This window comes from Macrobrachium nipponense, chromosome 33 (assembly GCF_015104395.2).
Source record: "Macrobrachium nipponense isolate FS-2020 chromosome 33, ASM1510439v2, whole genome shotgun sequence".
Classification (NCBI taxonomy): Eukaryota; Metazoa; Arthropoda; class Malacostraca; order Decapoda; family Palaemonidae; genus Macrobrachium; species Macrobrachium nipponense.
The window spans coordinates 28,062,056-28,075,007 of NC_087219.1; the positions used below are offsets into that span (position 1 = coordinate 28,062,056).

General features: G+C 39.4%; 2 protein-coding genes across 9 annotated transcripts in view; one reads left to right on the forward strand and one right to left on the reverse strand.

The window, feature by feature from the left end:
* Positions 1–12,952, reverse strand: part of LOC135203053 (two pore calcium channel protein 1-like) — a 734,396-nt gene that overhangs the window by 356,040 nt on the left and 365,404 nt on the right. The window lies entirely within an intron of this gene.
* The window catches only part of LOC135203051 (cytochrome P450 2B1-like), a 70,490-nt gene that overhangs the window by 51,538 nt on the left and 6,000 nt on the right, over positions 1–12,952 (forward strand). For 3 of the 4 annotated variants that reach the window (XM_064232638.1, XM_064232640.1, XM_064232639.1), the window contains exons 8-11: positions 10,623–10,743; positions 11,260–11,440; positions 11,854–11,972; positions 12,710–12,850. In XM_064232638.1, coding sequence (XP_064088708.1) covers positions 10,623–10,743; positions 11,260–11,440; positions 11,854–11,972; positions 12,710–12,850 — 562 coding nt within the window. Of the gene's footprint in view, positions 1–10,622; positions 10,744–11,259; positions 11,441–11,853; positions 11,973–12,709; positions 12,899–12,952 lie in introns of all 4 variants that reach the window. The other variant, XM_064232641.1, reaches the window with a different exon arrangement.

The following is a 12,952-nucleotide window of genomic DNA, read 5'->3' on the forward strand; positions in this document are numbered from 1 at the left end:
CCCATGCCACACCACTGAATGGATGCCAGTCTGTTTACGGAATTTTTCGAACCACCCATGAGAAGCCTTGAACTCTGGGGTTGGCGTCGATGTCCCTTCTCCTCTGTCGTCTTTGGCCTGGGCAATCAAATCGCCGAAAATAGCACTGGCCTTGTGGCAGATTGCTGTCTTCGTTATCATATTGCCAGTGATTTCTTTGTCTTTTATCCAGACAAGAAGCAGCCTTTCCATCTCGTCGTGCAAGTGGCTCCTCTTGCTAGACAAAACAGTCACACCCTTGGAAGGTGTAGCTGCTTTGATGGCATCCTTCTCCTTAAGGATGGTGCCTATTGTCAACGGATTTCGGCCATATTCCTCGGCGATCACACTCAATCGCATGCCAGCTTCATACTTTTTAATTATCTCCATTTTTGTCTCCAAAGAAAGCATCCTCTTCTTTCCGTGAACTTCAACTTTCTTGGGACCCATGACTACGTATATACTGTACGTAATTAAGTTATGTAGTACGTATATGTATGTAGTAAAGTTCTCACACAACACGATAAAGTAGTACTACAACGAAATCACTAATGAATTTACGTTAATAAACGAAATTGTATAGAACGAATGAATTCCGCGTGCTTGCAATACCGATGATGCCGCCAAGTGGCCGAAAAAGCACGCCGCTCATAGATGCATGATGGGATCATGGGAGAGATGCTGACCAATAGGAGAGCAGGATCTTATGGCGGTGACTAGCATCAGGAACCAATGGGAGAGCGGGAGGATGGTGGCGAGTCTACTGAGTAACTGTTGGCAGCACGCGAGTTTTATAATTGTTATCGGTAGTCCGGGCGAATCTTGTGACTTTACAGCAACAACCTTTCGTATCCTGAACTATTTTCGTATGTAGAGCCAAAAAATCTTTGTATTTGCTTTTGTATCTCGAGTTTTTTGTAAGTTGAGCCTTTCGTATGTCGAGGTACCACTGTAATAATAGTTGCGGGAGATAAATTTCTCTTAAAAACAAGAGAAGTGGCTATTGCTCTAATTTCATGAGCTGTAGCCTTGCCAACCGGGAGAACGTCTTTCTGAACTGAAGAGTGTGCTTCTCAGATGGTGTCCCTCAGGAAAAATGCTAAAGCATTCTTTGACAACGGTCAGGAGGGGTTTTCAACAGCACACAACAGACCATCAAATACTCCACAAATGACTTTTGTTCTGTGAAGGTAATATTTAAGGACCTCACAGGACACAGAGTCCTTTCTGCATCATCCATGCCCAGGACATCTGTCAAATTAGGGATCGAAAAAGAACCTGGCCAAGGATTAGAGGGGTACTCGTTCTTAGCTACAAAAAAACAAGGGAATAGGAACAAATAGCATTCCCTTTCGAAAAGCCTACTTTCTTATCTAGCACATGAATCTTGCTAATCCTTTTAGCAGTCGCCAAGGACACTAGGAAGAGGGTTTTTCTAGTTAAGTCTTCACGACTAAGGCATTCAGGGTGCAGACATCCAGGATGGGCCTCCAGCCCTCTGATGACTTGGGGACCCCGAAGAGACGATTGTATAACCCTGGAGAGTGAAGATCTTGAATGAGCTCTACTGCTCCATTTCCTGCAAAAGAGGGTACTTTGTCCACCAGAGCCAAAAACTTCTCTGATCCTCTTGAATAAGCCCTCAAGACAGCCAACTGACTAAGGGAGGCTTCCTGACAAAGGGGATAATGTGGCCCTCTTTCAAAGCTGTGACAATTTATGGTTCTGCCCTTTCTTTAGCCAAACTTTCCAAAACATGAGAAGTTTGGTACCTACATGTGTATGGAGAATGGTGCCGCCATAATTAAGACGACAAGATGTCATCGCTCTCCATATCGTAATCACTTGAGTATTCTCTGTTCAAAGTTCGTTTGGGGCTTTGAAAGTGCCTTTAGGAAATATGCATATCTAGAATGAGGGTAGTTTTCTTGTGATGTGGTTTGAATGAGAGTTACAAAGTATAGACTGTGCTGGAAGCCAGTCTCATATAATTCAGGCCAGGGTAGTGATCTCGGCATTCACAATAACAAATCCATCATTCACAATCACAGTAATTTAATATCGTTTATGTACTCATTGGTATACACAATGCAAAAACTTTTGGAAACACTAAAGGCTTATAGGATTTTTTTTTTATCATAGCATGCCTTTTTGGATTGGGTAAAGGGAAGTATTGGGTTTTTCTTTCCTGAATTCCCCACCCCGCTTCTCTTCAAAAGAGAGTACCCTGTACAATTTTGTTGGCAGGCTTGCTGGTTACGTTTTTAACCACAACAGACTCCTCAAACAGGTCCTTGCAAAAGGGGTTATCATGTAATAATGAAGTTACATTGGGAAGTCACTCGTTGGAGCTCTCCAGTGTTTCCATTTGCACTTTTATATGCAACTTTAAAAAGTCCGAGTGCCATATTCCATAGGATCTTATGAGTCTTTTGACCACAACAGCACAAATTGTTCTGGAATCTTTTGGGAGCCTTTTGTTGTTAACTTCCAGCAAGGCTGTAGATGTTATAATACTATTGGGTCTATGACAGGAAGAGGAAGAGAGTTGGCAGAGTTAATGAGGATAAAGAGAGTGGATATTTTGTGTGTGCAGGAAACTCGATGGAAGGGTAATAAAGCTAAAGAACTGGGGGATGGCTACAAGTTAATCTATAGTGGAGCAAATGAGCAGGGTAGGAATGGCGTTGGAGTAGTGTTGTCGGGGGAAATGAAGAATGCAGTGACGGAAGTGAGTAGAAAGAATGACCGCATTATGAGAGTGAAGATATGGTATGGAGGGGAAACAATGAACATCATTAGCGCTTATGCTCCACAAGTGGGCTGCACAGAGGAAGAAAAGAGCCGTTTTTGGAACGAAATGAGTGAGGTAACGCAAGAACTGGAAGAGCAGGAGAGGACTGTAGTGGGGGCAGACTTTAATGGACATGTCGGAAATGAAAAGGATGTAATTGAACGTGTGCATGGAGGACATGGGATTGGGGAGAGAAACCCAGAAGGAGAGAGTATAGTAGACTTTGCCGTGTCCTTTGATATGGCAATAGTGAACACATTCTTCAAAAAGAAGAGGGAGCACTTGATAACATACAGGAGTGGCGGTAGATGCACACAAATAGATTACCTCCTTTACAATAGATCAAGGCTGTTGTAAAGTTATCCCAGGTGACCACGTGGCCCCCCAACATAGGCTCCTTTGTATGGATTTAAAGATGAAAAGAGAAAAGAAAACGAAAAAGAATGGGGTAAAGAAAATCAAGTGGTATAAATTGTTAGGGAGGGATAATGATAAGAAGAGAGAGTTCAGGAGAAGAGTGCTGGGAGAGGTTGATCTGGGAATTGAAGATGTGGGAGAATGGTGGAGGCATAATGCATCAGTGATTAGAAGACATGGAAAGGAGATACTAGGGGAAACATCTGGAATAGTATGGGAGGAAAAGGAGAGCTGGTGGTGGGAAGAAGAGGTGGGGGAAGTTGTGAAAGGTAAAAGGGAGGCAAAGAAGAGATTTGAAGAGTCACAGCTGCAGGAGGACAGAGAAAGATTAAGAGAAAGAAACAAAGAAGTAAAAAGGGTGGTAGCTCAAGCTAAGGCAAGGGCATATGAAGAGGTTTATAATGAACTGGAAACCAAGGAAGGGTTGAGTAAGATGCTCAAACTGTCAAAAGTAAGAAATAAAAGAACTAAGGACATCACCCATATTAAGCAAATGAAAGATAGGAATGGTACTGTCGTAAAAAAGGAAGAAGACATCCTGAAAAGATGGAAAGAGTATTTCGAACAACTGCTAAATGAAGAAAATGAAAGACTTGTAAGAGAGGATGGACAAGTAAACATGGGAATGGTAATGGGGATATCTAGGGATGAAGTGATACGAGCCTTAAAAAGAATGAGAAAGTGGGAAGGCAACAGGACCTGACTTAATCCCAGTTCGAAGTTTGGAAAGCCTTAGGGAGGAAGGGGTAGACATCTTGTATGATCTGATGGTAAAAATATTCGAACAGGAAAAGATACCAGAAGAATGGCGGGAAAGCATATTGATACCTATATTTAAAGGTGAAGGTGATGTCCAGGAATGCAGTAATTATAGAGGTATAAAACTAATGTCTCACACGTTGAAGGTTTTGGAAAGAATCATAGATAGCAGGCTGAGAGAGGAAGTTAGAATAGGGAAGGAACAGTTAGGATTTATGAAGGGAAGCGGCACAACGGATGGAATATTTTGCATAAGGCAGCTAATGGAGAAATTCAGAGAAAAACAACGAGACCTGCATCTGGTATTCATAGACCTTGAAAAGGCCTATGACAGAGTGCCAAGGCAAGAAATATGGAGATGTTTGAGGGAGAAGATGGTGCCGGAAAAGTATGTCAGAGTTATTCAGGAGATGTACAGGAATGTGTATACTAGAGTGAGGAGTAGTGTTGGTGAGACGGATGGATTTGAGATAGGAGTTGGATTACACCAGGGGTCAGCACTTAGCCCATTCATCTTTAACATCGTGATGGATGTAATGACCAGGGATGTTAGAGAAGCAGTGCCATGGTGCATATTATACGCGGATGACATTGTGTTGTGTTCCGAGGGGAGGGAGGAGTTGGAGGGGAGGTTGGAGGAGGAGGTGGAGAGCAGCACTTGAGGAGAGAGGAATGAGAATAAGCAGATCAAAAACCGAATATGTGTTCTAGTATTACTGAGGACGGTGGAAGTAGCATAAGATTGGGTGGGGAAGAAATAAAGAAAGTACAGAAGTTCAAGTACTTAGGGTCCGTATTGGAGGATAGTGGAAGCATGGACCAAGAGGTGAGACACCGAATTCAGGCAGGATGGAATAACTGGAGGTCTGCATCAGGGGTACTCTGTGACAAGAAGGTCCCTCTGAAATTGAAAGGAAAGTTACATAGGACGGTGGTCAGACCAGCAATGTTATATGGAACAGAAACGGCAAGTATGAGGAAAACAGAGGAGAAGAAGATGGATGTAGCAGAAATGAGAATGTTGAGATGGATGTCGGGAGTAACAAGGGAAGATAGGATTAGAAATGAGTATATAAGAGGATCAACAAAGGTAGCTGAAATATCAAAGAAAATACAGGAAGGAAGGCTTCGATGGTATGGACACCTGTTACGAAGGGAGGAACGTCATGTTGGAAGACATACGATGGAAATGGAAGTGCGGGGTAGAAGGAAGAAGGGAAGACCAAGAAAGAGATGGCGTGATTGTGTAAGGGAAGATATGGAATTGAAAGGTATAAATGAGAACGAGGCACAAGACAGAAATCGATGGAGACGACTCATTCGTAATGGCGACCCCATATAAAAATGGGTTTAAGCTAGGAAGAAGAGGTGTATCCTAGCATGAAATTCTTCCGAGGCGTTCACCTTTGAGATTCTTCTCACAAAGGTCCTAAATTGCTGCACATCTATATATAAAGGGAGCTTTTCCCCTTTAGAAGGGATTTGTAGCATTGCCATTCCTTGGTGGAATTTTCCAAACCAGATGACTCTGTCAAGTGGTTTTTAATTCTACCATTGTCTCTGGTCTTTTAGTCACTACAAAATTCTGGCAATCTGTCTTTACAAGATTAGTGATTTTGAAGGAGCAGGGACAGAAGTGTCAGGCTACTTGGTGAGCAACTTTGGTATTATTAAAAAATGGAAGTAGAGATCCTTTTTTTTTAAAACTGGTAATAGGTGTCTTCTAGAGCTTTTAATGTCCACTGAGGCATCTCATCAGGGATTATTATCATCACCAGGAATGAGTACTGGAGCCTCTATCATGTTTTGATCTGAAGTTTTGTATTCCAAACTGATCATTTAGCTTTTTCCAGTTGGAATTCCAACATTAGTCTTTGTTTGGGCAGCATTTGCATTCCCTCTCACTTTTGGGTTACAGGATGCAGTACTTTCACACTTTGGAGTGTACTTGATTGACTTATTTCATTTTTGGAATCATGCATCATGTCCCTTATACAGGGTGGGCCAAAAGTAGCCTCACAGTTACTTCAAGAACTGTTTCTCATTCAAAGTACTCTTCAATAGAAAATTAATATTGTGCCATTAATACATGCTACTTATTTTTATCCTTTTCATGTCACTCATTCTTAAATATGCCACTTATTCATGTCTGAAAAATTTTATGCGTTTAATAAATTATTTTTCATTCTGTTTAAACTGTGAGGCTACTTTTGGCCCACCCTGTATATTGCTGTTCTGTGGCAAGGACGTCTTTGATGTTATTCATAATTTCCTTACAGAATTGATCAAATGCTGCAAACTGTGTATCACTTTTGGGGAAGCTTGCACAATTTGACTGAGCTTCAACAACTGATAGATGGATCCTAGTATCCATTTTGGGGGAAAGCTGCTCTTCAGCATCAATAGCTGCATGGGGGATAGAATTCCTTCTAGAAGCTTTCTCCTATGGTTAGCTGAAATTTGTCCCTGATCCTTCTGGGTTCAGTAAGGCCATTTCAGTGGCATTACCCACTACGTATTTCCTTAGTCAGAATGTCATCCCCAAGTCCTCCACGGGGGTTAACCTGTGAAGCACTTGGGACTCATGTTACTGGTTTTGGCCTAAACATTAATCTTGTTATGAAAAAGGGTTAAAAATCTGCTGTTGGAGTTCTGCTGGAAAGATATAATCTCAGCCTTCCTTATCCCTAATGAACCCTAGGACTCACTGGGACAGCTTAAAATGAGCTGTTTCATCCTTAAAACTTGCTACCAGTAGCATACTACAAGTTTTGTACATATCTGGCGACCAAGCAAATTTTCCTTGTTTTTTCACAAGGATTATGCTCATGGCAAGTGGTATGGCTCATACCCACTGGCAGAAAGTGAACGAAGCAAATTACTATGGAACACTTGAACTGAGCATCAACCTTCATAATGGCGGGCCTGTAGATATATTAAGGAAGTTGTTATTAGAAGCTAGTAAATATTAACTGGTTAATGAGGGACGCCTCTGTAGTTCCTAATATGGCTTCCATATTTGTAATAAATTCTATTATAAATCTATGTTGAAATAAACCCTTTGGGGTTTAAGTAGTTTTGACAGCCATGTATGGATGTGTATATTAGTCCTTCTGCACTGGCTATGTGAAATTTTAATTCGAATTGTCATACCATTCAGACTAATCTTCTATGAACTAATTTGTTTAGTTCGCCCAAGCTTCTGTTGTATATGGCTTTAGGTTAATGCTTCTGGAATAATGTACATTAAACTAAGAATAACAGATTTTCTAGAGGGTTCCTGCTCAACCTATTCTAGTTCACTGCCTATTCTAGTCAGTTTTAAAATCTTTACGGATATTAACCATACAGAAAAGTTATGCTACTGGTAGAAGGGGTTCCTACTTAATCTGATTAGGCTGCAGCCTGATCTAGGTTTTATCACCTTTAAGGATATAGGCTACATAAAAGAGTTGCATTACTATGTAGTCTTACCAATAGGTTACCATAACAGTACCATCCTCTAGTCGTATAAACTGTTATTCTATTAAGTTAGGATACTGTTTAGATCTAATTCTAGGCTTTTGGACTAAATACCACTTAGTAGACCAACAATAGGATGTTTCCTAAATTATTCTCTCATAGCCTCGTATAGGGTATTGCCTAATCCAGATTATTCTAGCTCATTCTTAATGTAAAGGCTAGCCTACTTAAAAACAGAAACCTACTCATATGTAAACTCATAGGCTAACATTTTTGTCTAACCCAGGTTGTTTATATATAGCCCTAGGTTATTTGGTCTACTATATAAAACAGTAATTTTCTAATGTGAAACTTACTGATCTGAGACTTTATATTTAGACTATCACCTAGTCTAGGTTATTGTCTAATCCCGATTAATTAATTCACCTTTAAGGGTAGGGATTAACCAGGTGTAATTTATAGCCTTCAAGTTGGCCTTAATTTGTAGCCTTCAAGTTAGCCTACTACCTCATAGCATATATGGTTTATTGTTTTTGGTCTAATATATAAAACAGTAACTTACTAATGTGAAACTTTATAGTTAGGCTATCACCTAGTCTAGGTTATTGTCTATTCAATCCAGATTATCTAATTCCCTTTTACGGGTATGTGCATGAAAGCCTAGAGTGTTAAGACTATGCTTAAGTATACAAGCTATATAAAAGGAAAAAGTCTGTTGCCCTTAATCCAATCCTAAGGTCTTTGGTGTAAACTTAGGCTACTGCCTAGGCACATAGCCTAAGAGGATGTCTTTGAATCTTACCTTAACCCTCTCGTGATCTTATGACGCATAGCACGTCAATAAATTTTTTTCCGTAAGTGCACAGACGACACGCAGGGCGCATCATATGTAAGTTATTTTTGGGAAAATTTCACGAAAATAAAGTGTCAATCATAGAAAACGTAGTTGACGCCATTAGGTCGACAGATGATGAATCTTGAAGAAAACGCAAACCCGACACCGCTAGTTTACTTAGCTACGATACAAAACGTCAGTATAATTAGGTTGGAAAATCTGAAAATTGCAGACCGTAAAAAATTAGCATTTTTTAATCAATTACAGCACACTAGCAAACACATTTATAGCAAAATAACTGCTTCCACGTGAAAGATCAAACATTTCTACATAAGTTAGGTATATAACAAACTCCCCAAACCTAATTATATTTTTCATGATTATTTCTGAAAAATATCTACGATTTTTCTTAAAAATTTCATGTTCATCACATTGTTTTTATTATTACTAAGCCTCGTAAAGGTGTTCAGATTGCTTTAGGAAATAATTCAGTCATTTGCCAACATAATAACACTAACCAAGCATAAACAGGCAGTTCCCGGGGTACGAAGGGGGTTCCGTTCTTTGAGATGCGTTGTAACCCAAAAATCGTCGGAAGCCTGAACATCATAAAAAATCCTAAGAAAACAATGTAGACTGCATTCTTATTGCATTTTTTTCATAAAAAAACCTTCAATTATTGATTATTTTGCATTTTTGGTGTCATATTTCTTCTGCCAGATCAGCATTGTAGGCGTCATAACCCTGGAACATGCGTTGCAACCCTGGAAATAATTTCTGATGAATATAATTGAGAAGCGCCTTAACCTTGGAACGTCGTAAGCTGAACCCGTCGTAAACCAGGGTCTGCCTGTATTAGTTATAGTTTGGACGTACCCAATTTTACCAAAAAACTTTTCCACTCGCATGTTCTCGTCAGCCGAGGGGAAAAGTCGTGTACCTTATATACACCCTTATATTTTCGGCCTGTGTGCAAGAAGGCTAATCCAGGTTACTACCTAACCCAGGTTACGTATTTCTATTCACCATTAAGGATATATCCTAGGTTATACATTACAGACAATGCCTACAAGTCTAGCTAACTTATTCTCACTGAATTGATGTAGTTTGTAGACCTAGTAGGCTAATGCAGACATCTTTATCTGAAAAGATCACCTATGTTATCAATAATAATAATTGTGGAACATTTCTTTTGATAAAATTTCTAAATAGAATGATAAATCCTTCAAAACAATTTGTGCTTCTACAAATAATGATCATAAATCATGAGAAGCACTAACGTGTGCTTGCGAAAAAGCCGGTTCAAGGCTTTTCATGCAAAATTAAATTATTGCTCCACAGTCTAAACTAAAATATTTTAACTGGAACTTACAAGTATCCACTTAGCTTTCAACTTGGATGTTTCCATGATCCTTGGTAATGAAATCAATAAGCGAAGAGCAAAATTCTTGGAGCTCTAGTTTCAGTACACAATACTTTACCAACCAGAGAAAGGAATGGCTTCTTGGTCCATTTTTGGTCGTATGTAAACAAAAGACAGTGCATATGAACATAAACACTTCTTCATGCGGGGTTTGACATACGTAACTGGGTTGAGCATTTGCTGAGGATAAGAGAAAGTTTCCTCCTATTGTAAGTTCATTTATACTCTAACACTGTGTTATAAAGTTTATAATTACGACACCTAAAAGAGATTCTTTGACATAGGTTGGGATGATTCTTTCACATTAATTGGGAGTACAGAAACACATTTTGATAGCGTAGTCACTGTCTCGTCCTCAATGAGTTACCATGGAAGGGTAACTCCTTGAGGACGAGACAGTGACTTCGCTATCAAAATGTGTCTGTTCTCCCAATTAAGAGGTTAGGTCACTCGCCTTGCCAGAGAGAGGGCTATGGTTTAGATCACACGTGAGGCTGAATGGTAAAAGCATGTTCTTTTAGAATTCACTGGGTCTATGTTTACCTGCCAGTTAATCAAAAGCTGTGGGTCGCAACTGAGAATCTGAAGTCTTTTTAAAGGTAAAGATATATACAGGTAGTCCTCTCTTATCGGTGGCGTTGGTTAATGGTGTTCCAGTTTTACGGCGCTTGGATAACATCGTTAACCAGATTTTCGGCAACGGTAAGCAGTTTATCGGTGTTGGTAAGCAGTTTACTGGCACATACAATGTTGCAAACACCACTTATTACCATAATTATTGGTGAATTTTGATTATTGGCAATCAGCCAAGAACGGAACACCAACCGTTAACTGGGGAATGCCTGTATAGTTAATAATATTAACTTTTAGGAGCAGGTTTCTACAAATCCAGTTAACTGTATCCTCACCTTCAGGAGCAAATGACTACATACGAAGCGGACATGGAAGAAACAGAGGACGACGGCAGCTACATTGGGGTGTATCTGAAAGAGATGAAGGAATGTGCCTTGCAAAACAAGGAGACACCCCTCAGCAGTAAGTACTCAGGCAGGAACGTTTCCTATCACATTATAGTATTTGTACTTTTTTGCAAAAATCTAAGAGTGTCCATGCTACAGTAAAATGTCATAAACACATGTCTGCAACATCAATAACAGGTTTAATACAGGTACTTAACAATACTGAGGCAGGAAAGTTTCTTGGTGTGCATTCTAGTAATAACTAAGGGTACATTCACAGTACAGTACAATGTCATAAACACATGCCTGCAACATATCACAAACAAGTAGAATACAAGACAGCTTTTTGTAGGTAGTCCTAACCAGTGTTACATATGATTATCTGGCATTAGCCAAAAGACTAGTTCTCCACTTGCAGTCATTGAATTGTTTTCAACCTGTTTGCAGTATGTAAGTAACAAGTTGATGACATGCAGTGAAGACATGTTTTTACTGCAGTGTGGATGCACCCTGAGATTCACAGAATGTTGAATTTTGAGGAAGTTTCCACCAAATCGTTGCCTCACCTTCACTGAACTCTTCCTGTTTTCAGTGAACCACCTCAAAGCCAACATTCTGGAACTCTTCATAGCAGGAAGCGAGACAACGGCCTCGACTCTGTGGTGGTCCATTTACCTCTTAGCCTCTAACCCCAAGGTACAACTCGCCATCCAGGAGGAGCTTGATCAAGTCATAGGCACGGATGATATACCAAATCTCAGTCACATTGATCAGTAAGCAAGATTTTTTGAGGAAGGTTTTAGGTCTTTATCAACAAGTGATGTGGGATGTTGAGCATGCAAGTGTGTGTAGGTGTTTATTTGTATTATACAGACACATTTACATGCATAAAGCAAATACTATAAATATACAAGAAAAAACCCACAAAATTCACTGGTCATTTATTTGGGAGTTAGAGCATGTGTATAGACGTATATTTGAGTATGTACATATATATACAGTGCATTCATGCATGTATGCACAAAGCATACATAAATACAAGATAAAGCCAACAAAATTAATTGGATGGTGTTGGGGGTTACCATCTACCACCAATTTTTAGCCAATTAGTTAAAATAATCTATTGATTTACTCTTTCCATCTGAAGCTGTAATATACCATACAGCACTTATAATTACATTCACAGGGTACCATACACAACAGCTGCCATATATGAAGTTCAAAGATTAGCAGATCTTGTGCCATTTGCCATACCACACGAAACGACAGCTGATACCACCATAGCAGGTTATACACTTCCAAAAGGTAGGTGGAGTTGTGTGATGTTAATGTATTTCTTTGGCTATCTTTGAGGTTTTGCAATGCTATTAGAAGTAAAAGAGAATTTTTTAAAGAATTAAATATAACCACTATAATAGAGTAGGTGTTCATTTTAGTTTAATGCTCTTACACAAGATGAATTTCAAAAATGAAGATTACAGATGTATAGTTACTGTGTGGAAAACAAGAAATAGTAATGTGTGATCATACACGACTCAAGATTTTTGTGTGATATGCATAAATTGAAGTATAATTCTCCTCAGTGCATTTCCCTTAGGCATAGTGGTAAATACAGTTCAGTTAAATGACTGGTAATTCAAATTATATAGCTTCAACAACCTAGTCAAAACCCAAAGATACTACAAAACACAACCTGAGGAGTATGACTGTGGATAGTATTTTATACCCACAGGATTTTTCCTTGAACTGATTAGTTGAAGAATGAATATCAGAGTGGTAACTCTTTTTCTTTTTGGAAGGCACCTCTTCTTAGGAAATTGCTTGCTTCTGGACAAACACTTATCCTTTTTGTGAATACAAGCTAGGATGGTCTATAAATAACAAAATATTGCAAAGACGTGCCAGTTCTCTAAGAATTCTGGGAAAAAGCTTGTAAACAAGAGCTAAGATGGTCTGTAAAATGCTAAATTTTTTAGAGGGATCACTTTTTTAAGGATTCTGGGAACCCGTGACTCAGAACATAATTCTTTCTTTTAATATAGGAACCCGAGTGATGTTCAACCTATCTAGCAGCATGAAAGATCCAAAATACTGGAAACACCCTGACAAGTTCTACCCAGAGCATTTTCTCAACAGTGATGGCAAACCTCACAAGCCAGAGGCATTCATGCCTTTTGGACACGGTAAGCTCTTCGCAGAATGAAGGCACTGTCATGCAAACCTGTCTTATGGTATCTATTAGCATCATGCTACCTGATATTTGCACCAAAATGACACTATTTTTC